This window comes from Scyliorhinus canicula, chromosome 7 (assembly GCF_902713615.1).
Source record: "Scyliorhinus canicula chromosome 7, sScyCan1.1, whole genome shotgun sequence".
Taxonomy (NCBI): Eukaryota; Metazoa; Chordata; class Chondrichthyes; order Carcharhiniformes; family Scyliorhinidae; genus Scyliorhinus; species Scyliorhinus canicula.
In genome coordinates, this window is record NC_052152.1 from 41,330,103 (window position 1) to 41,355,293 (window position 25,191).

At 46.2% G+C, this 25,191-nt stretch overlaps 1 protein-coding gene across 15 annotated transcripts in view; it reads left to right on the forward strand.

Moving 5' to 3' along the window:
• The window catches only part of LOC119968893 (HMG box transcription factor BBX), a 267,812-nt gene that overhangs the window by 200,188 nt on the left and 42,433 nt on the right, over nt 1-25,191 (forward strand). For all 15 annotated transcript variants that reach the window (XR_005461264.1, XR_005461263.1, XM_038801847.1 and 12 more), the window contains 4 exons: nt 6,278-6,476; nt 15,005-15,072; nt 17,704-17,784; nt 19,010-19,772. Coding sequence is in view for 13 of the 15 variants with exons in the window: in XM_038801847.1 (XP_038657775.1) it covers nt 6,278-6,476; nt 15,005-15,072; nt 17,704-17,784; nt 19,010-19,772 (1,111 nt within the window). In the remaining 2 variants the exon portion in view is untranslated. The remainder of the gene's footprint in view (nt 1-6,277; nt 6,477-15,004; nt 15,073-17,703; nt 17,785-19,009; nt 19,773-25,191) is intronic.

A 25,191-nucleotide genomic window follows, 5' to 3' on the forward strand; every position in this document is an offset into this window, starting at 1 on the left:
TGTTTTTCATAAGCAGCAAGTATTTATAAATAATTGTCAGAAAACAGATAGTGATGTTGACACAGGTGAATAAAAATAAACTGAGTTTTGGAGACCATGGGCGACATCTTCCGATGGCGCGCCCCCGCCAAGATTTCCGGCGGCGTGGTGTGGATTCATTGAGAAGTCCCATTGACAGTACCTCCCTCTGTCGACAAACACTGGGCGGGGGGGGGGTGCAGAGATATAGCCACAATATAGTTGTACATTTTCTAAAACGTACTTTTAAAATAATTTTCTAATACCTTGATTGAAAAAAAATGTGTGTGTGAATCTACCATGATGTTTATCACAGTTGGTCTAAAGATACCAATGTTCTGTTATTAGGTGAATTATTTATTAAAGGCCAGTACTGGGGATGAATTTTACAAGTATTATAAAATTATGGTACGTGAAGGAGAGTAGTGGGAATACATTCTACTGAAATTTATTTATTTCTAAGATGGGTAGAACCAGGCAGTTAATAATATAAAGATTGGGCAATAAAAAGGCATTGGCTATTCATTTGGTTGAGGTTGGGGCGTTGCTGGTTTATTGAAAGAATGCAATAGAAATGAATTTTAGTGGGTTTTGCTTCTCGGGCAAAAAAATATGCTTTGAAGGAAATACCACTTTTTAAACTTAAGATAAGAAATAGGAGCAGGCGTCTATCCGGCCCCTGCTATTTATTTACTTTCCCGCCCGTTCTCCATATCTCTTCATTCCTGGAGAGCCCAAAAATCTGGCTGTCTCCTCCTGGAATCTCCATAACTCTGTGGGGTAGAGAATTCCAAGGATTCGCAACACTTTAGTGAAGAAATTTATCCTCATCTCAGTACTAAATGATTGGCGGCTTATCCCAAGACTGTGTCCCAGATTCCTCAGGCAGGGAAACAACTTCTAAGGTCCAGATTTTCCAGGAGCCCAACTGACTCCGGAGATCTTTTAACAATGGCAGAGAAGACCCGGATGCAGAAATCCTGCCTCCATTTCTGGTAAATCTAATTTTTGGCGGTGAGAAAGGTGGGCGGGGGGTATGAATCACACAGGAGAGAAGCCTAAATTCAGCAGATCCATTTGAAATGAGTGCCAAGATCAAACAAACCTCATTTTCCCTTTTGCAAGGACCTTAACCCACAGTGTGGGAGCCACGATTTTATGAAGTAGGCATAAACAGCCTGTAAGGGCAGATAAAGTCTGTTTAAATGTCATGATCTGAAGTGATTATAGTTCAAGCTTCTTAAAAATTAGGGGAAAAAACAAGCTGCTGCTTTCAGTTACAGAAAAAAACAAATATCCATTGCAGGAGTGCAATTATTGTCTGGCCATCTGGTGTAGCTTAGAAAACAATATGAGCTGCCTGTTCCTGAAGTTTTAGTAGAACTTATTGTTGACAAAGGTTGTCATTATTGCTGAGCCCATTATCAATCTGACCTCTGCTGAGTTTCAAGAGCTCCAAAATCACTTTCTCATAAGGGAGCAAAGTACACATTTTGATTGACAATTTTAAGAACCCTTAAAGGATTAGCTATTTTACTTGTTTACACAACATATACCACTTGAGGGGATTTATGTTTTGAGTGGCTTTCATGAGTGAGAGATTTTACAGTATCAAGGGCGCGATTCTCCGCTCCCCACGCCGGGTGGGAGAATCGCGGGAGGGCCGGGCGACTCATTTCACGCCCCCGGGGCCCCCCGCGATTCTCCCACCCCTCGCTCGGAAGAATCGGCGTTCGCCATTTTTCACGGCGACCGGCGATTCTCCGGCCCGAATGGGCCGAGCGGCCTGCCGTTCGCGACCGGTTCACGACGGTGGCAACCACACCTGGTTGCTGCCGTCCTGAACATAGGCGCCAAAGGCCCGTTTGAAGCTTGTGGGGGGCGGAGAGGGGAGTGAGCACCACGGCCGTGCTCGGGAGGGGACTGGCTCGCGATCCGTGCCCACCGATCGTCGGGCTTCAGCCATCGTGACGTCAGCCGCGCATGCGCGAGTTGGAGCCGGCCAACCTGCGCATGCGCGGCTGACATCACATAGGCGCCGCCGTTGCGTCATTCTCGGCGCGCCGCCTTGACTCAAGCGTCAAGGCCCGGCGGCCGAGAATAACGGAGCGGCCTCCGAGGCTGTCGTGAAACTCGGCTGAGTTCACGACGGCCTTCCCGATTTTTCCCGGGAGCGGAGAATTCCACCCCAAGTATGTGAATGAGAGCCTTCTGAGATACAATTTTAGTTTTTCATCTCCACATGGATCCTGAAGTCTTCCCATAGTGAACACTAGGTGAATTGCTATGGATAGTCATGGAGGTGGTATGGGATATGGGGCATGGTGCTTGGGTAGGGGGTGAGGACTACAGGGCCTAACAGTCTTGTATATAAATGGGCCAAAAGTCTCATGGAACTGAAGTACGCCTTCTAACAAGTCTGTGACTGCCTCTGAACTGCCTCTGCAGGCAGTGGACACAACTCCTGACTTCCTGGAATTAAGGCATTTTGGGCAGAGGCCCTTTGAAAGAAGACAAGTCTGCTAAATAGGGAAATTTCCCAACTCGGGTTACCGCCTCAATGATGAAAATCTGGCCCCAAGTGTCTACTCTGTCAAGCCCCTTCATAATCTTGTTTGTTTTAGTGAGATCACTTCTCATTCTTCTAAACTCCAGAAGGTATAGGCTTAATGTATTCAGTCTCTCACCATTACACAGGGGCCTTATTGCAGGGATCAATTTCATGAAGAGTTGCTGTCTCACCTCCAAATGCAAGTATATCCTTTCTTGGATATAGAGACCAAAACTTACTCCAAGTGTGATTTAACCAAAGCCCAACACAATTGTAAAAAGCCTTCCTTATTCTTTTATTCTAATACTATTGCAATAAAGGTTAACATACTATTTGCCTTCCTAATTGCTTGTTGTACTTGCATGCTAACTTGCTATGTTCCCTTTACAAGTACATCCAAGCCCTTCTGAACATCTACATCTACAGGTTTTGTGGCTTTAAAGAGTTTTTAAAAAATTCTTCCTGCCAAAGTAAATGACTTCACATTTTCTGATAAACATTCCTGATAACCAATGTCTATCGGAGTCCCCGGACAGTGCTCACTGTCTCTCGGAGTCCCCGGACGGTGCTCACTGTCTCTCGGAGTCCCCGGACGGTGCTCACTGTCTCTCGGAGTCCCCGGACGGTGCTCACTGTCTCTCGGAGTCCCCGGACGGTGCTCACTGTCTCTCGGAGTCCCCGGACGGTGCTCGCTGTCTCTCGGAGTCCCCGGACGGTGCTCACTGTCTCTCGGGGTCCCCGGACGGTGGTCACTCTCTCTCGGGGTCCCCGGACAGTGCTCACTGTCTCTCGGGGTCCCCAGACGGTGCTCACTGTCTCTCGGGGTCCCCGGACAGTGCTCACTGTCTCTCGGGGTCCCCGGACGGAGCTCACTGTCTCTCGGGGTCCCCGGGCGGAGCTCACTGTCTCTCGGAGTCCCCGGACGGTGGTCACTGTCTCTCGGGATCCCCGGACGGTGCTCACTGTCTCTCGGGGTCCCCGGACAGTGCTCACTGTCTCTCGGGGTCCCCAGACGGTGCTCACTGTCTCTCGGGGTCCCCGGACAGTGCTCACTCACTCTCGGGGTCCCCGGACAGTGGTCACTCTCTCTCGGAGTCCCTGGCCGCTGCTCACTGTCTCTCGGGCTCCCGGAGAGTGCTGCGCCCCATCCCGCTTGATGATGTTCACCTGCCGCTACGCCCCCCCCCCCCCCCCCCCCCCCACACACACACACACACACACACACACACCCACCCACACCTCTCCCAACTCAGCTTCCATGTTCCCTGGCTCCTGCCTGGTGCATGTCATAAGAATCAGCATTGTCGATGTGCGGGGTGCGGGTTGAGCGTTTTCGTGAGGTTGAAAGGGGGGTGAACACTGTTGGGTATTGAGAGGCAGTGAACATTGCCAGGGGTGAGAGGGGGCAGAAACATTGCTGAAGTTTAGGGCTAGCACTAATGGTGGGGTGAGGATGTGTAGTTTTTGACGTTGACCGTTCCATTTATAACAATGCTGAGGTTGACCGTTCCATTTATAACAATGAAGATCGAGCTTAAAAGACGTGTCTAAAGTTCATGATAAGAAAAGGGGGGGGCGTGGCTGTGCTGGAACCACACGTGACAATTTGCCTGCCGGCTGTGATCGTCTCTGCATCCCTGTGGAACTGGCATCGGAAGGTGCAAAGGTTCCAGTGTAAAATGGTGAGTGGGCAGATATAATTGGAATCTGCGTCGGACACTAACTGGACGGTCTGAGACTTTGAATTTAACATTTAGGAGGAGTCAGGAACTTTGGTGAAGGAATGCACAATTACTATTTTCAGCAATGTATGCTCTAATACAAAGATTTATTGATGATGGTCAAGCTAATTGTGCAGAAAAGTAGTCAAACAATTCTGCATGTGTACAAATGCCATAAAAGCACCAAACAAGGATTTATTATCATTTGTTTTTGTAGCAGGGCCAGAGTTTTCTTGTGGACACAGAGATGAACTAAAATAGCCTTGATAGCATCAAAAAAAAACAATTGTATATTTCCTGAACCACCATGTAAGTATTCAGCCCTCTCCTCCCCTGCGCTCTAGCCAATTTAAATTTTTTTAATGAATAGGGATATTGTAGGGGTGTGTGGGGGAAATAACATTCCAGGGGTGTCATGGGGCGGAGTGAATTTGTGATCAGATGCAGAAGAATTTGTTGGTAGAAGCCACGATAATTTAGGAGAGGTAGAGCTTGTTTATAGAATCATTGAATTTACAGTGCTGAGGGAGGCCATTCGGCCCTTCAAGTCTGCACCGGCCCTTGGAAAGAGCACCCTACCCAAGCCCACACCTTCACCCTATCCCTGTAACCCAGTAAACCCACCTACCCTTTTTTGTGGATACCAGGGGCAATTTAGCATGGCCAATCCACCTAACCTGCACATCTTTGGACTGTGGGAGGAAACCGGAGCACCCGGAGGAAACGCACGTAGACACAAGGAGATAGTGCAGACTCTGCACAGACAGTGACCCAAGCCGGGAATCAAACCTGGGACCCTGGAGCTGTGAAACAACTGTGCTATCTTTCTTCAACTTTGATTCATCTCCTTTCTGAACTGAACATGTTGACTTCGCACAGTGAATTATCAGAATGTTTCCCTAATCAACGATTAAGTAGATTTTGTTTACCCTTCTCCCTGCCATCTGTTTCTCCAATTTTCACCCAAAGGAACTGAGAGGAACCCAGTTGATACTTTGTCTAATTGGGCCTCAATGTGTGAACTCGGACAGTAAACACTGGTGGACTGTTGCCTCGTAGTTAAAAGTGACCTACCATATTTCAGCATCCAAACAATTCAGAAGTGGCACTGTTTGGAGACCCAGAAACCACCTTCTTCATAACCTGGGGCTGCTAAAGTGAATCATCGTACCTACATGAAATGAAATGAAAATCGCTTATTGTCACCAGTAGGCTTCAAATGAGGTTCCTGTGAAAAGCCCCAAGTTGCCACATTCCGGCGCCTGTTCGGGAGGCTGGTACAGGAATTGAGCCGTGCTGCTGGCCTGCCTTGGTCTGCTTTAAAAGCTAGCGATTTAGCCCAGTGTGCTAAACCATGTTAGCAGCGAATTCCCTGCAATCTGCTTTAAAGTTGGATCGATTCTGTATTGGCAAAATGGAAGCTACTGTCGGTTTTCTGAATCTAGTTACAAACGGCTTAAGCACATAAGAATGTATGAATAGCAAGTTCATTAAAGTTGATTTCTTCAAATAGAACCAGGCGCAGCTTGCATTGGTGCAAACTATCAAACTTAGGAGTTAATGGGAGCTCTGTCCCACAAAATATGATTACCAGGATCATGCAGCGCACTGAAAATCAAATCCCTCAGTGGCTGTATCCTGTTTGCTACACTTGTGTTTGCTGCTGTTTGTTGGTTATTGACTGCATATAATGTCATAGATGATTGCAACATGACAGTGATTCAATTGGCTAAAATGTGACCTACTTGTAGGACAATGCTTACCGTTAAAACATCTGTAGTAAAAGGCCCCATTCAAATCCCCTTAGAGTGCATATGTTAAATTACTGCAAATTGCACTCTCTGCTTTCTGGAATTTGTGCAGAGGTTTATCATGACTGGGAATGTTTCTGCTCTTAAGCTAGTTTGTTTTGACAGCAAGCCTTTTGTGGTTTAAAATGGCATTGGATTTTTTTCTGTTAATAACTTTTAGTGTTACTTTTTCTTAGTACAAGGATGCTTTTCTGAAGGCCAACCCTGGTTACAAGTGGTGTCCAACTACAAACAAGCCGTTGAAGAGTCCATCACCCACTGTCACAACAAGGAAAAAGCTGTGGACGTTTCCAACAGAACCTGCGAAGGAGTTCCCCATCACAAAAAGAGTGGTAAAGGCTGAGGAAATGCCACAAATCAACTTTGCCATGGCAGGTACTTAATGCCATTGATGATTTAAAAGGAATCATCATTATTTTACAATCTCTACAACAAGGACATCTTTGTTTTGACAAAGCAATCCCTTTTAAAGTTTTTTTTTGTCCAGTTCTTCGTTTCTTTCTCCTTCCCCAGCATGTTCCACTCCTCGGAACCTGGAGGGTGGCTTGCTTCCAAAATGATTACAATAACAAAAGAACAAAGAAAATTACAGCACAGGAACAGGCCCTTCGGCCCTCCCAGCCTGCGCCGATCTAGATCCTTTATCTAAACCTGTCGCCTATTTTCCAAGGATCTACTTCCCTCTGTTCCCTGCCCGTTCATATATCTGTTTGGATGTATCTTAAATGATGCTATTGTGCCCGCCTCTACCACCTCTGCTGGCAAAGCATTCCAGGCACCCACCACCCTCTGCGCAAAAAACTTTCCACGCAGATCTCCCTGAAACTTTCCCCCTCTCACCTTGAAATTGTGACCCCTTGTAATTGCCACCCTCACTCTTGGAAAAAGCTTATTGCTATCCACCCTGTCCATACCTCTCATAATTTTGTAGACCTCAAACAGGTCCCCCTCAACCTCCGTCTTTCCAACAAAAACAATCCTAATCTACTCAACCTTTCTTCATAGCTAGCACCCTCCATACCAGGCAACATCCTGGTGAACCTCCTCTGCACCCTCTCCAAAACATCCACATCCTTCTGGTAATGTGGCGACCAGAACTGCATGCAGTACTCCAGATGTGGCCTAACCAAAGTCTTATACAACTGTAACATGACCTGCCGACTCTTAAGACCATAAGACATAGGAGTGGAAGTAAGGCCATTCTGCCCATCGAGTCCACTCCGCCATTCAATCATGGCTGATGGGCATTTCAACTCCACCTACCAGCATTCTCCCCGTAGCCCTTAATTCCTCGCGACATCAAGAATTTATCTATCTCTGCCTTGAAGCCATTTAGCGTCCCGGCCTCCACTGCACTCCGCGGCAATGAATTCCACAGGCCCACCACTCTCTGGCTGAAGAAATGTCTCCGCATTTCTGTTCTGAATTTACCCCCTCTAATTCTAAGGCTGTGCCCACGGGTCCTCGTCTCCTCGCCTAACGGAAACAGTTTCTTTGTGTCCACCCTTTCTAAGCCATGTATTATCTTGTAAGTTTCTATTAGATCTCCCCTTAACCTTCTAAACTCCAATGAATACAATCCCAGGATCCTCAGCCGTTCATCATATGTTAGACCCGCCATTCCAGGGATCATCCGTGTGAATCTCCGCTGGACACGCTCCAGTGCCAGTATGTCCTTCCTGAGATGTGGGGCACAAAACTGGACACAGTACTCCAAATGGGGCCTAACCAGAGCCTTATAAAGGCTCAGTAGCACATCGCTGCTTTTATATTCCAACCCTCTTGAGATAAATGACAACATTGCATTCGCTTTCTTAATCACAGATTCAACCTGCATGTTTACCTTTAGGGAATCCTCGACTAGCACTCCCAGATCCCTTTGTACTTTGGCATTATGAATTTTCTCACCGTTTAGAAAGTAGTCTATGCTTGGATTCTTTTTTCCAAAGTGCAAGACCTCACATTTTCTCACGTTGAATTGCATCAGCCATTTCCTGCACCACTCTCCCAAACTGTCTAGATCCTTCTGCAGCCTCCCCACTTCCTCAGCACTACCTGCCTGACCACCTAACTTCGTATCATCGGCAAACTTCGCTAGAATGCCCCCAGTCCCTTCATCCAGATCATTAATATATATGGTGAACAGCTGCGGCCCCAACACTGAACCCTGTGGGACACCGCTGGTCACCGGCTGCCATTCCGAAAAAGAACCTTTTATCCCAACTCTCTGCCTTCTGTCAGACAGCCAATCCTCAACCCATGCCAGTAGCTCACCTCGAACACCATGGGCCCTCACCTTACTCAGCAGCCTCCTGTGTGGCACCTTATCAAAGGCCTTTTGGAAATCCAGATAGACCACGTCCACTGGGTTTCCCTGGTCTAACCTACTTGTCACCTCCTCAAAGAATTCTAACAGGTTCGTCAGGCACAACCTCCCCTTACTAAATCCATGTTGACTTGTTCTAATCCGACTCTGCTCTTCCAAGAATTTAGAAATCTCATCCTTAACGATCGATTCTAGAATTTTACCAACAACCGAGGTTAGGCTAATTGGCCTATAATTTTCCATCTTTTGTCTTGATCCTTTCTTGAACAAGGGGGTTACAACAGCGATCTTCCAATCGTCTGGGACTTTCCCTGACTCCAGTGATTTTTGAAAGATCTCAACCAACGCTTCCGCTATTTCTTCAGCCACCTCTCTCAGAACTCTAGGGTGTAGCCCATCGGGGCCAGGAGATTTGTCAATTTTAAGACCTTTTAGCTTTTTTAAGCACCATCTCTTTTGTAATGGCAACCATACTCAACTCAGCCCCCTGACCCTCTATAATTTTTGGGATATTACTCATGTCTTCCACTGTGAAGACAGACGCAAAGTACTTATTAAGTTCTCCAGCCATTTCCTCGTCTCCCATCACTAGCCTTCCGGAATCAGTTTGAATTGGCCCAATGTCTACTTTGGCCTGTCGTTTGTTTCTTATGTATTGAAAGAAACTTTTACTATCATTTCTTATATTACTGGCTAGCCTGCCTTCATATTTGATCCTCTCCTTCCTTATTTGTCTCTTTGTTAACCTCTGTTTGTTTTTGTAGCCTTCCCAATCTTCTGATTTCCCAGTGCTTTTGGCCAATTTATAGGATCTCTCTTTTTCTTTGATACATTTCCTGACCTCCTTTGTCAGCCATGGCTGTCTAATCCCTCCCCGGATAATCTTTCTTTTCTTGGGGATGAACCTCTGTACAGTGTCCTCAATTATGCATGTACTCAATACCCCGTCCGATGAAGGCAAGCATGCTGTATGCCTTCTTGACCACTTTATCGACTGGCGTTGCCACCTTCAGGTACAATGGACCTGAACTCCCAGATCTCTCTTGTACATCAATTTTTCCCAAGACTCTTCCATTGACCGTATAGTCCGCTCTTGAATTAGATATGGCACTTGGTAAGTAGTAACTGATTCTGCCCCAATCAATTTTGCCCTTTAACTGAGCTGAATGGTTCTATACCACACCACACCATGGATTCATTTACTTCGTATCTATGTAACGCTTAAAACCAAGGCTGGAGAAATGGCGAATGTCACACTTGATTCCTGAGCGGTGAGTACTTGTGGGATGAAATTCTGTATGGAGTATCTCATGCCCAAATTCTCCTCCCGGAAGCATCCTATTGGAAGTTCGGAGTGCTTGGCTGAAACGGGCATTGTGCATTTTCAATCCACTAAATGGGGGCCTAATGTCCCATATGGCACCCCTCTACCCCAAATATGACCAAAACCGTTTTTTCCGGTCTATTGTAACCTTACCCTTGGTGTCCAGTCATAAGAAGACCCCAACTGGCAAGGTGCAGCAGGTCACACATTTGCTGCCCACAGGCCACCTAATTTTATGGAAAATGAGGCCCAAGGCCCAGTTCAGAGTGTGCCTTTGGCCAACGCATACAGAGGCGCATTCCAGGTTGGCAGTCTGTCTTGAGAGTTTTAAACTATAATCCAGTTTCTTATTCTGAATGCCAACATCCAGACACCACAGCTCATTACAAATACAATACTATTTTCAGAACATCCCACCTCAGGACACCCATTTCTCTACAGTTCCTTACAATTTGCGAGTTAAACCTTTGAGTGAATATTGAGTATGATTTTACTTAAATTCTGAACCGTTTATAACTTGAGAAAGAATTTGAATCCGAACTATAACACTATAATAGGCTCAAGCAATAATTTCAAACATTGAATGCAATTATACAGTCTTAAAAGGACACATATCAGCATTTTGTGAAAACTATAATAAGTTCTGCATTTAATTAAAGATTATTAAATCTGTTTAGTTACATTATTCTTTTCCTTTCTTCACCAATCATCCTTTTCACGTTTGCTGGGTCAACAAAACTTGATTGTCAACATACTTTGGAAAATGTCTCTTTTTTTTTTCTTACTGTGGATCTGGTTTGATGATGTGTTTATAACTGATTTTCATTGAGGGTGGAAAACAGAACATTTGAAGGTCTTATTTGGAATTCCTATTTTGCCATTATTTTGCTGCTTTTATTCACCGATTTCTTTTCTAATCATGTGCCAGAAAGCAGAATCTCCCAAAACGTGAGAGTGAAGTAAGCTTTCACAAGGTGAAAAGTGTATTTTCAGTGACTGTTCTATAGTCCACAAATGTTTGAGAATGATGGATGGAAGACATTAGTCAATTACAGCCAGCATTGAAAAGCTTTCCTCATTGACACCCATGACTTGATGCAATCCTATTTTTAAAAATTTGTTTACGGGATGTGAGCGTCGCTGGTTAGGCCAGCATTTACTGCCCGTCCCTAATTGCCCTTCAGAAGGTGGTGGTGAGCTGCCTTGAACCGCTGCAGTCCCTGAGATGTAGATACACCAGCCGTGCTGTTAGGGATGGAGTTCCAGGATTTTGACCCAGCGACAGTGAAGGAACGGTGATGTACTTGCAAGTCGGGGTGGTGAGTGACTTAGAGGGAACCTCCAAAGAACAAAGAAAAGTACAGCACAGGAGCAGGCCCTTCAGCCCTCCAAGCCTGCGCCCATCTAACCTAAAACCTTCTACACTTCCAGGGTCCGTATCCCTCTGTTCCTATCCTATTCATGTATTTGTCAAGACGCCCTTAAACGTCACTCTTGTGCCTGCTTCCACCACCTCCTCCGGCAGCGAGTTCCAGGCACCCACTACCCTTTGTTTAAAAGAACTTCCCTCGCACATCTCCTCTAAACTTTGCCCCTCGCACCTTAAACCTATGTCCTCTAGTAATTGACTCTTCCACCCTGCAAAAAGATTCTGACTATCCACTCTGTCCATGCCCCTTATAATTTTGTAGACTTCTATCAGGTCGGCCCTCAACCTCCTTCGTCCCAGTGAGAACAAACCAAGTTAATTCCACCTATACTCCTAGCCACCAGGTGATGATGTTCCCAGGTATCTGCTGCTCTTGTTCTGGATGGTAGTAGTCGTGGGTGTGGAAGATGCTTTCTAAGGTGAGTCTCTGTAGTACATCTTATAGATGGTACACACTGCTGCCACTGTTCATCGATGGTGGAGGGATTTAATGTTTGTTGAAGGAGTAGCTATCAAGCCGGCCGCTTTGTGCTGGATGGTGTCAAGCCTCTTGAATGTTGTTGGAACTGCAGTCATCCAGACAAGTGGAGATTATTCCATTGCACTCCTGACCTGTGCCTTCTAGATGGTGGACAGGCTTTGGGGGTTAGGAGGTGAGTTACTCGCCGTAGGATTCCTAGCCCTTGACCTGCTCTGGTAGCCTCAGTGTTAATATGACTAGTCCAGTTCAATTTCTGATCAATGGTAATCTCCAGGGTGTTGATTGTGGGGATTCAACGATGGTACTGCCATTATGTCAAGGAGCGATGGCTAGATCGTCTCTTGTAGCCGATGGTCATTGCCTGGCACTTTTGTGGCACAAATGTTATTTTCACCTGAAGTGTATGCACACACAATTTTCTAATGGAGATTGCTAGATTGTGATCATGAGCTAGAATTGTGGGTCAGATTTCTGCCTTCCTACCCACTGAAGCCAAATGTTTTCCTGGCTAGGGTCAGTTTTTCTGAGCATAGACCAAGGATACAACTTTTTTAAAAAATATTTTTTATTCTCATCTTTTTTTTCACATTTTCTCCCAAATTTACACCCAACAGTAAACAATAATCAGTAACGAATGTAATGTCAATCCCCATATCAATAACAACGATCCCATCCTTCCACCAAACCCCCAAACAACAGCCCGCATGTTAACATAAACAAATGACTAAAAGGAATCAGGAATCACCCATAGACACCATTAACACATACTGTCCCCCTCCCCCCAACCCCCCTAATGTTCGATGTGATCCAATTCTCGAAAGTGCATAATGAATAATGCCCATTAATTGTAGAACCCCTCCATCCTTCCCCTCAGTTCAAATTTGACCTTTTCAAGCGTCAAGAATTCCAGCAGGTCCCCCCGCCACGTCAGGCCACAGGGTGGAGAGTTTGATTTCCACCCTAACAGGATCCGCCTTCGGGCGATCAACGAGGTGAAGGCTACAACATCTGTCTTCGCGCCCGTTTCCAACCCTGGCTGGCCTGACACCCCAAATATGGCCTCCCGAGGGCCCGGATCTAGATTCACGTGCAGCACTTTAGAGATTACCCTAAAAATCTCCTTCCAGTAATCCTCCAGCTTTGGACAGGACCAAAACATATGAACGTGGTTTGCAGGGCCTCTCCCGCAACATTCACACACATCTTCTACCCCCTCAAAGAGCCGGCTCATCCTCGCCCTTGTAAGGTGCGCTCTAAACACGACCTTCAGCTGCATCAGCCCCAACCCTGCACACGAGGTGGAGGCGTCACCCTCCGGAGCACCTCACACCAGAACCCCTCCTCCATACCCTCCCCCAACTCTTCCTCTCACTTTGCCTTGATACCTTCTAGAGGCGCCTTCTCCTCCTCCAAAATAGCCCCGTAAACCGCAGATACTACCCCTTTCTCCAGTCCCCCTGTCGTCAACACCTTCTCCAGCAATGTGGAAGCCGGCTCTACTGGGAAGCTCTGTATCTCCTTTCTGGCAAAGTCTTGAACCTGCATGTATCTAAATATTTCCCCTTGCTCCAGCCCATAATTAGCTCCCAGCTCCTTCAAGCCCGCAAACAACCCCCAAGAAATAAATCTTTGTGTCCTAATTCCTTTCTCCTCCCATCTCCGAAAATTTCCATCCCACTTCCCAGGCTCAAATCTATGGTTTGCCCGAATCGGCATTTCCCTTGACCCTGCCCCCAACCCGAAGTGCTGTTGAAACTGCCTCTAAATTCTCAACGTAGCTATTACTACCGGACTCCCCGAGTATCTCCCTGGGGCCGTCGGAAGCGGCGCTGTCGTAAGCACCTTCAATGCTGACCCCCTACCCAAACTCTCCTCCATTCTGACCCATTGGGAGTCAACCCCTCTGACCCAGCTCTGCACCTTCTTCACATTTGCCGCCCAGTAATAATACCTCGGGTTCGGAAGACCCAAACCCCCTGCCTGCCTTCCTCTCTGTAATAGCACCTTCTTAATTCTGGCCACCTTCCCTCCCCATATGAACGAGGTAATCACCCTTTCAATCTCTTTTAAAAAAAAAAAAAAATGTCTTTGGCAGGAAAATTGGCTGGCATTGAAAAATAAACAGGAATCGCGGCAGCACATTCATTTTAACCGCCTGTACCCGACCCGCCAGTGACAGAGGGAGACCATCCCACCTTGCCAGATCAGCTTTCACTCTCCCCACCAAACTAGAAATGTTGTACCTACGGAGCCCCCCCCCCCAATCTTGGACAACCTGCACCCCCAGGTACCTAAATGGAGTCACTGCCTTACGGAATGGTAACCCCCCCACCCCTGCGCCCACCAAGAATACAACTTGAGGACTTTTTTATTCAAAGATGTCCATGATGAAATGTAGCAAGACCTGCACAATATCCAGTCTTGGGCTATCAAGCAGCAAGTAACATTTGCACCACACAAGTACCAGGCAATGACCATCTTCAAGAGGAGAATCTAACCATTACCCCACTGAATTCTCCACCATCAACATCCTTGGGGGGGATTACTACTGACCAGAAACTTAACTGGACTAGCCATATAAATACTGTTGACTAGGAGAGCAGGTCAGAGGCAAGGAATCATGTGACAGGTAACTCACCTCCTGACTCTCCAAAGCTTGTCACAGTCTACGAGGCACAAGTCAGGAGTGTGATGGAATACTCTCCACTTGCCTGCAGCTCCAACAATACTCAAGACGCTTCAGGACAAAGCAACTTGCTTGATTGGCACCCCATCCACGAAAACCCACTCCCTCCACCACCGACACACAGTAGCAGTAGTGTGTACCATCCACAAGATGCACTACAGAAACTCACCAAGGCTTCTTTGCCAGTGCCGTCTGAACTCATGACCGCTACCATTTCGAAGGACAGCGGCAGCAGATGCATGGGAACACACCACTTTGGAGTTCCCCTCCAAGCCACTCACCGTCCTGACTTGGAACTAGGGTGCCGTTCCTTCACTGTTACTGGGTAAAACTCCTGCAAGTCCCTCCCTAACAGCGTTGTGGGCATACCTACTCCCCACAGACAGCGGTGGATCAAGAAGGCAGCTCACCACCACTTTCTCAAAGGCAATTAGGGATGGGCAATAAATACTGGCTTCACAGGTGATGCCCACATTCCTTGAATGAATAAAATAAAAATGTCTCATATGGCTGTCATGTTTGTTTACATAACAATGATTGTACTTTAAAGTATTTTGTTCTACACTTCAATTATTCAAGCTTTTTTTTAGAGATTAAGGTGGTATTGAAATGGAATTACTTCAGGAATGAATAATACACACATCTCTTTACTTGTAGATCCCACTCAAATGGGAGGCCTCAGTATGTTGCTCTTAGCAGGGGAACATGCCTTGACAGCCAAGGAGGTAAGTTGATAGGATTGGCTTTGACATCATTATATGCACACTGATTTCCGAACTTGGTTTCAGAACAATAATGTTATACTTTACTGCACTTAGGCATAGAGTGTAGCTATGTCCATTGTACTGTTAGTTCTGCCTTTTACTCTACAACTTAAAAATACAACGAGAACAAATAAAGTTGTCCATTGATCTGAATAGATAAGGGAAAGCTTGACTTATAATGAAAGACCAAAGAGAAAATGCTGGAAAATCTCAGCGGATCTGGCAGCATCCGTAGGGAGAGAAAAAGAGTTAACATTTCATAGATATCATAGAATTTACAGTGCAGAAGGAGGCCATTCGTCCCATCAAGCCTGCACTGGCTCTTGGAAAGAGCACCCTACTTAAAGCCCACACCTCCACCCTATCCCTGTAACCCAGCAACCCCATCTAACCTAAGGGCAATTCATCATGGCCAATCCACCTAACCTACACATCTTTGGACTGTGGGAGGAAACCGGAGCACCCGGAGGAAACCCACACACACGGGGAGAACGTGCAGACTCCGCATAGACAGTGACCCAAGCCGGGAATCGAACCTGGGACACTGGTGTTGCAAAGCCATAGTGCTAACCACTATGCTACCGCGCTGTCCTGTTTCGAGTCCCGGTGACCCCTTGTCAAAGTATAATGACAGTCAGCCATTTTGAAGATCAATTCATGTTGAATAGGATTTGCTCTTGTTAATAAATCCATTGCCCAATGAAACCCTTCTGCCTCCAAATTGCCCAACCCCCTTGTCAACTATATCCAATACATTTGAATATTTTTGATGCTATTGAAATTGTACATCATTTATTATTGTTCACACAGAATAGGTCGCTACTGTTCTGTGGGGCGAGGATGGAACATTTTGCTTTAAGGCATTCTGTTGTCAGATGCTCTTTTCTCATTCCACCCTATATAAGGACTTTCTCTAGTTGTGCTTTAATTTGTTTCTCTCCTGCTGTGGGCAGCAAATCTATTGGCGGGATTTAACCTAATGGGAATAAAGCCCCATAGAGAGCACGCTTAGCCTTTTGTTTCCCGGCGTTAACTGCACCGAAAAACACAATGCTATAAAACGGCACTTGCGTTAGGGGGCCTCAGCGCGGAACATGTGGCTGAGGCAGCACATAGCCCCGTTTTGTGCACTAAGGAGTTCCGCTCGCCGGAACCCCTCAGCGTGGCGAGAGATTGCACCCAAACCCCCTCCCCAACACCCACATAGGGCACTCCTGGCCGGATCATCCACTGTGCAAACAAATGCCAGCTTGGAACCCTGACAGTGCCACTTGGGCACCTTAAGAGTGCCAGGCTGGCACCAAGGTGGCACTCCCAGGATGCCACCCTGCCAAAGAGCATGCACCTTGGGGCCTCTGATCCCCTGGGAGACCCCCACATGTGTCATTCCCTCTGGTCTCTGTTTGTGGAGACCAGTACTGAACAGCGCTCGCTCAAGGTCTCTGAGCTGAGGGAGATTGATTTCAGGCCTCTGTTACCTCGGTTATCTTCACATTAAAGTGAGACTAGCTATCTGGCTTTAATATGCAGAGTTGCTAAAAAGTGATCCCGCTCACAATGGACGGGATTTACATTTCAATATCTCGCGTGATTGCGTTGGATCTCGTGACGCATTGTGAGCCGGTAGATCACGGGAGCGGTGTCTCCTGGCTTTCGGCCATGCCATGCTGTGGCGAGCTGCTTTTCATGCGCAGCGTGGCTGTAAAACTGCTCCCGTAGACTCTCACACCACGAAGACTTTCCATTTTTGACTCTTAGCTGGAAAATAAACTCAAATACGGTCTCTGTAGTTTTAGAGCTCATTGAGAGACGTTTTCGTTGACAACTAAACTGGGGAAATTCAATTCCGTTCACAAGTGCCTGCACCAATGTCTGGGATTTATGGTCAAACAGAGTAAAGCTGAACATCATGTGTGCCCTTTATTGGCTAATGCTTCAGGGAAGGGTATTATATATTTTCCACTGGAGACTATCTTCATTGATGTAGACAGGATTGAGGATACCAGTGTAGAATGATAATTGCGTTATGAATCTGGTAGTATTAACCACATTGTGGTGCTGTTTCTATGGTTGTTCACGTAGTCTATGCTGGTAAAATATTTGCACATTGGCCTCTTGGCCACTCTTCACCATTTGAAGAATTTAGGGAGCATTCCGTGCTCTCCACTGGTGACTGTATAGACCTTTTAAATTATATTTAATCTTCATCTAGTACGCAATATTTCATGCTTTAAGCATTTCTTCATGATGTCTCCCACTTTTTATTTTGTACCACAGAGTGAATGTGCTATTCCTGTGTAATCACTCACAAATGGATACTATTCATGTAATTAGGTAGGAATATTGCTACATATTGTAACGTCTACTTGCAGAGCTGGAAAGGTACTGGCAAAATAGTAGGTGGCAACAAAACTTAAGTTCTGCCCTTTTAAAGACTGCAATTTAACACCCACTTACTGAACCTTGATGATTAAGTGCTCAAAACATAATTTTCTTTTTTGGTCATACTTCTTTCCTCTCTGAGAAATGGAATTATTATAGTGAAATGCCTGATGGTTCAGCTGAAACTGATTTTTCTTTTACTTCATGCAGATTTCCTCCAATGCAGCACAGTCAGGGATCCCTGACTCGACCAAGCAATGTGGGAATTCAGCGTTATTTCAATTAGCAGAGGTATGCTTCATGGGACTGGAATAATGCATAAAGAAATATATTTATTTTAGTTCCAGAAATGGCTTAGTACTTCTACTGGAATGACAGTGAGTTTACAGAAAGATAAATTATGCCATCAGTATGTAAACATCTCACATTCGAGGTCTTATTGGCTGCATAGAACACCTGTGCACTCTTGTGAAAAGAACAGGAAAGTAAACTTCCTTATACAAAAAACAGATTTAAAAATAAAATCTAAAATGATTCCCAGTGCTCTGCAGTTGGTAGAATCCTGAATTGGTATTCAATTTATCAACTCAAAGCCAAGTTAACCTTTGGTGCATTTTGAACATTCAATATTTATTTTCCAATGCATTTGGTGTTGGATTGTGGTATTGTCAGTGCATACACTAAATACAATGAGGCATCAAATGTCATCATCCATGGATGACGAGTTGAAACATCTGCTGACTCAACCTATGATCACAGGGGCTTAAGGAGAACAGGTTAAATTAGGCGTTGCTATGATCCAGCCTCGGTCAAATTGTAGGATAACGTTTCTATTCTTCCAGTTCAGCGAGTGGCTGTTCCAATAATAAAGTTGGTTCCCTATTGTAATGTAGGAAATGCAGCAACACAGCAAGCTACCAACACAATGTGATAATGAACAGATAATCTACTTTGTTGATGCTGATTGAGGGATGGATATTGGCTAGAACATCAGGAATAATTTCCATGCTCTTCTTTGAAATAGAGCCATGGGATCTTTCGCTTGCACCTAAGAGAACAGATGGGGCCTCAGCTTAAGGCCTCATCGATAGATCCCATCGATAGATTGCTCCCCCAACAATTCAACACCTTCTAAGTACCGTCAGCCTTGATTTTTCTGCTAAAGTTCTAGAGTGGAACTTGAACCCACAACCTTCTGACTCCGATGCGAGAGTGCTACCAACTGAGCCACAGCTGATGTTGGGGTCTTAACTTATAAACAAGTGAATACTTAATTATTAGTTATAAAAAAGATAAAGATTAGGAGTGGGGGACGTTGTTTGACTGGATGAGATGGTTGGCGATGCACGGTCCTGTGATGAAATCTCCAGGAATGAATCTAACCTGAGATGGCAGCCATCTTTTGTATGGTGTCCTCCATTATCTTAAGTGGCAGTGGAAATTGTAGCTGTTTTTTTTTCCAATTTGATCCTCTTAAAAATTCTGTTTGATTGCTCGTGTCTGCTTTTTGCTTCAGATGTGTTCGGACCGGTTGGTAACCGAAGGAGTACAAAACGAGCCTCCTACAGGTACCTCAGAGGATGGGAAAGCAGCTGAAGTCCCCGTGGCTGATCCTGGATTAGGTATAAAGAATGACGATGATGTTAAACCACAGGATTGGAATACTAATGACAAATCATTATCTTTGTTAACTGACACTTCTGTGACAAGTCTTAACAAAAGTGAAAAAATTAAAAAGAAGAAGAAGAAAAAAGTTAAACTCGAATCTACCAAAGCTGAAAAACACACAGTTAAAAAAAGCGGGAAAAAACGGAAATCATCAGAGTCTGACATGGAAAGCTTAATGTACACAATTGATGCTGTTGCTAAGGGTGACTGGGGTACTGAAAAACCTTCAGGAAGCCCGGTGAAAAGTGGACGATGCTCAGCAAAGTCAGCTGAAAATCTGTTACACTCTGTCTCTAGCCCACCAAAGAAAAAAATTAAACCAAAACAAATAAAACTATCTACTGAAAAGATTTCAGAACTCAATAAACACTCACAGGTTTCTGATTTTGAGAAAGTTACCACCAGCCCAGTCAAAACTGAAACTTTTTCTGTCACTGAGCAGCTACTTTCCCACAATGCACTAGGTGAAGTGAAAGCTGAGAACAAGGAAATCAGTAAAAAAACAGAAGCCTCTGGGTCCAGAAAATCTGAACGATCATGTAAAGGCGCTCTTTATAAGACTTTGGTGTCAGAAGGCATGTTGACATCTTTACGGGCTAATGTCGACAGAGGTAAGTGAACTGGTTCTGAATCAAACTCCCCTTGAATGTGCAGTTTTTAAAGTCATTGATAGGCTAATGCACTACATAATGAATGAAGGATATAATGTATGGTTTCAGTTCATTCTTGATCTCAACTGGAGCGGCAGAAAAAGAGGTGAGGTACTTCTCCACAATGAACAGCGAAATTCAACAGGGAAAATGCTATCTCCATGCTTCCTCGGGTCTGTTTGCTGAGCAACATAGAATTTACAGTGCAGAGGAGGCCATTCGGCCCATCGAGTCTGCACCGGCTCCCGGAAAGAGCACCCTACCCAAGGTCAACACCTCCACCCCATCCCCATAACCCAGCAACCCCACCCAACACTAAGGGCAATTTTGGACACTAAGGGGAATTTATCACGGCCAATCCACCTAACCTGCACATCTTTGGACTGTGGGAGGAAACCGGAGCACCCGGAGGAAACCCATGCACACACGGGGAGGATGTGCAGACTCCGCACAGACAGTGACCCAAGCCGGAATCGAACCTGGGACCCTGGAGCTGTGAAGCAATTGTGCTATCCACAATGCTACCGTGCTGCCTACATGAATAGATACAACCAAAATAGTTTGCTTCCCCAGGTTTTTAGTCCAGGAGCAGGTCATGGCATGTTAGTGGGGGGAATGTGAGAGAGCTAGCAATGTATACAATAAGATCAATTGAAGCATAAATTACAGGAAAACAAATTTTATCAGAGTCACGAATGACATCCTGTGTAATCATCAGAAAGGTAAACTTCCCTGTCGACCTGTCTGCAGCTGTTAACACGGTTGAGCATGCCACCTGTCGGTAAATACCTCTCCACTGTCATCCAGCTGCCTGAGACTGAGTTCCCTTCTTATCTATCTAACCGTAGTCAGAGAATCTCTTACAACAGCTTCTCTCTCTGGTTTTAGACTATCACCTCTGGTGTCCGCCAAGGATCTATCCTTGACCCCCTCCTATGGGCGACACAGTAGCACAGTCGTTAGCACTATTGGTTCGCAGCTCCAGGGTCCCAGGTTCGATTCCCAGCTTGAGTCACTGTGCGGAGTCTGCACGTTCTCCCAGTGTCTCCGTGGGTTTCCTCCGGGTGCTTCAGTTTCCTCCCACAGTCCAAAGATGTGCAGGTTGGGTGGATTGGCCATGATAAATTGCCCTTAGTGTCCAAAAAAATTAGGTGGGGTTACAGGGAGAGGGCGGAGGTGTGGACCTAAGTATGGTGCACTTTCCAAGGGCCAATGCAGACCCGATGGGCCGAATGGCCTCTGCCTGCACTGTAAATTCTATGATTTCTCACATATGTACTGCCAGCTACATCATTCAAAGCAAAGGGTTAGTTTTCACATGTACTCTGCCGACACCTAACTTTACCCCACCAGCACCTCCCCAATTTTATTGGAGGAAATTTCTGCGAAACCTGCATTCTGTGTCAGATAAGCAGTTCTATAATTTAGCAGCTTTGGACGAGATGAATGAGGTGGTGGTAGGCTAGATTGAAGTCATTGCTTTTTGTCCCTGCTCCACACTGTTTTCCAGCTACCAACTCCATCGCTTTCCCTGACAACGGATTAAGCCAGTCTGTTCACTGCCTTGGTGTTGCATTTGATCCCGAGATGATCTTCCAATCTCGTATTTGTCCCATCGCTAAGATTGCCTATTTCCACCATCGTAACATCGTCTCTGTCTCAGTTCATCTGCTGCTTATTCATGCCTCTTACCTCTAGACTTGACTATTCCAACCTACACCTGGCTGGTCTCAGTCGCTGTAACCTCCATAAACTTTAGGTCATCCAACACTCTACTGCCTGTGTCTCAACATGCAGCAGGTCTTTTCCCCCTATGATTCCCTGCGTTTACATTGACTGCTGATCAAGCAATGTTTTGATTTAAGCATTTTCATCATTGTTTTCAAATGCGTTCATGGCCTCCCTCCTCCCTATCTCTGTAATCTTCTGCAGCCTAACAAGCGTCAAAGATAGCTGAACTCTAATTCTGGCCTGTTGTGCATCCCCAATTGTGATTGCTGCACCATTGGTGGCTGTGCTTCAGTTGATCCGGCCCCAAGCTCTGGAAGACCCTCCCTAAACCTCTCCTCTGCCTGGCTACCTTTGTGCTTCCCTCAAATCTACCAAGTTTTTGGTCATCCAATCTAATATCTCTTTCAGTGGTACAGTGTCATATTTTGTATTGTGGCCCTCCTATGAAATGCCTTGGGCTATTTCATTATGACAAAGGTGTTATATAGATATAAGTTTTGTTGATTTTAGGTGTTGCACATGCACTTGTTCCAGTTACATATCGATTAATTGTTGAATTTCCCAGTATTAGATCACGATGCAAATACACTTTTTCTACACGAGTGCACACAACATTCACTCATTGACCTGTGTGTGGCCTTGATGTTAATTGAAGCCTGTTCCATATCAACAAAGTGTGCTCCATTTTTTAAAATCACACCAGTTTGAGGTGTGATTTTGTTAGGCATTGAAGATAGTGGCATTTCTCCTGCAATGTACAGTACTGCCAATTGCAGAAACCTCAATTGGAAAACACAGGTGTTTTTGGCACCATTCAGTTGGTGTTATTTCAGTGGGGAGTTAGGTGTGTCCGACTGCATCCTGAACTGAGCTATAACTGGATTACAATGAAGACATTAAGAATGAGAAAAACACCTCTGGAGTACTACATTAAGTGTATTAAACCTTATTTCAACTCTTGAATTCCAACTTGGAATATTGCAAGTGCGTACATTGCAGCGAGAGCATTACTTGCAGTTGGCTGAAATAGCTGTTTTCACAGTAAGCTCTGTGTCTGCTGGCAACATTCTTTCTTGTGTGATATTTTTCAATTAACCTGGAATCTAAAGTATATAAGGCAGAGGTTCCCAAATTGGCGAAAGATTGGAGTTTAGTTCTGTGGCAAAGTAGCACCAACTAGGGACAGCAAATGTGAAGGAATTGCATGGACAGTGTTTTCTAATAGAATTGAACTTCATGTTAAAACCCAAAAGTGTAATGGGGCAAAACTAAAGCAGCTAGTGACAAAGCTGGAATTATTCTCGCTACACCCGTAATGGTGTTAATTATGTAGAAATACTGGGCCGGTTTTCCAATTGCGTTGAGCCCAGCGCTGATCTTGTTACGCCAGGTACATAGTGGGAGAGCTGGAAAACAGGTTACGCAACGGCGCCAAATCGTGCACATGTGCACCTGCGCCCGACATGATCAGGATCACGCTATCCGCTATCCCAGGATGCAGTCTCCCAGCTCCTGATAGTCACCGGCCAGACCTCACTCCGGCACCAATTAGTACTGGTCTCCAAAAACAGAGACCAGACGTGATGGCCATGCCAGGTCTGAGAAGGGTCAGGGCAGTGCTCTGGCTCCCGACATTGAAAGGAGAGGTGAAGGGAGCAGTGATGGGTGGGGCGGTTTAAGGGTCGGTGCATCCTCTGTGATCCGATAGTGGGTTATGCTCACTTGGGTGAGGGCGGGGATGCCTACAAGGATGGATGGGTGTGATGCCAGGTCGCATTCATGCCTGGCCGTGATTATGTGGACTTAGTGATGGAGGGCAGGTTGCCCCTCCAGGGCCAAGGGTTGGGGTTGTTGCCCATGTCTACGGGGCCGTGATGTCCGTAGGGATTGTGGGTACCCTCAACCTCACCCTTTTAAAAATTGCTTCACAGTGACAAGGTCCCAGGTTCGATACCCGCCTGGGTCACTGTCTGTGTGGGGTCTGCACGTTCTCCCTGTGTCAGCGTGGGTTTTCTCCGGGTGCTCTGGTTTTCTCCCACAATCCCGAAAGACGTGCTATTAGGTAATTTGGACATTCTGAATTCGCCCTCTGTGTACCTGAACAGGTGCCGGAATGTGGCGACCAGGGGCTTTTCACAGTAACTTCATTGACAAAATAGATTATCATTATTATTTGGTGGAACGCCTTCTGCGATTGCATGGGACGATGCCGTGGGAAGAGGGTGAGGTGTTGCGGAGGATGGAGGAGCGGACCAGGGAACGATCCCTGCAAAATGCTGACGGGGTGAAGGGAAGACGTGTTTGGCGGTGACATCATGCTGAAGTTGGCGGAACTGGTGGAGGATAGTCGTGTGAAAAGTGAGGACAAGGGGGACCCTCTGCTGGTTCTGGGAAGGAGGAGAGATGTGAGAGCAGAGGTGCAGCAGATGGGTCAGACACTGTTGAGAGCCCTCTTGACCACAGTGGGTCGGAAACCACGATTAAGGAAGAATGAAGACATGTCAGCATCACAGTTTTGGAAAGTGATCAGAACAGATGCAACAAAGGCAAAGGAACTGGGAGAATGGGATGGAATCCTTGGGAGGATATGGGGTGTGAAGAGTTGCAGTTGAGGTAGCCATGGGAGTCAGTGGGTTTGTAATGGATACTAGTGGATAGTCTACCCCAGTGTAGACTGAAGCTGTTTCATTGTATTTCATATTTACTTTGGGTCCTGACATTGCAGCTTCCAAAAGCTGTCTGGACTGGAGTTTCAATACAAAGTTGAAATAAATGGGCGTGATTCTCCGCTGCCCACGACGGGTCGGAGAATAGCGGGAGGGCCTTCCCGACAATTTTCACGGCCTCCCGCTATTCTCACCCCCCAGCCGCCCCCCGACACGAATCGCGACTCGCCATTTTTTACGGCAAACAGCAATTCTCCGCAGGCCGATGGGCCGAATACCGCGGAGTTTACGGCAGTTTTCACGGCCGCGATCACACCTGCTTTCAGCATTCGTGAAAACGGCCGCAAAGTGCCCGTCCCGGACAACCATGGCACCGATTGGCACGGCCGTGCCACGGGTGGCATGGGCCTGCGATCGGTGGGCACCGATCGCGGGCAGCGGGTCCGATACCCGCGCACTATCTGTTCTTCCACCGCCCCACAGGATCAGTCCCCGGGGCGGCTGAGGGGCATGACGGCCCGCGCATGCGCGGGTTTGACGCGTCTGCGTGATGACGTCATCGTGCGCGTCAGCCGTCGTGACGCTTGGCGCGCGGACTTAGCGACAGTCTTAGCGACGGTTGCTAGCCCCGCCCGGGGGGGAGAATCGGGTCCCGGGAGGGGGCGGTCAGTTTCACGGCAGCCTTTACGACTCGCCACATTTGCGGAGAATCGCGCCCAATGTCTTTAATATTTAATAATGATTGAGAAGATGTTTTTGCAACCAGATTACACAGATTTTTATTCGCCCATTGCTATCCCTAAAGGTCAATTTGGGTGACAATGTGCATAAATGTTGAGAAAGTTTTGTGCATTATGCCCAGTATTATAATGGTCAATAGATGGCAGTATTGCAAATGTTTCCATAATAATGGCTACCTCGAAGAAACAGGGAGGATTTTCTGGAGAATTAGTACATTGTGGCCGCATAGAGCATTCAGCCCC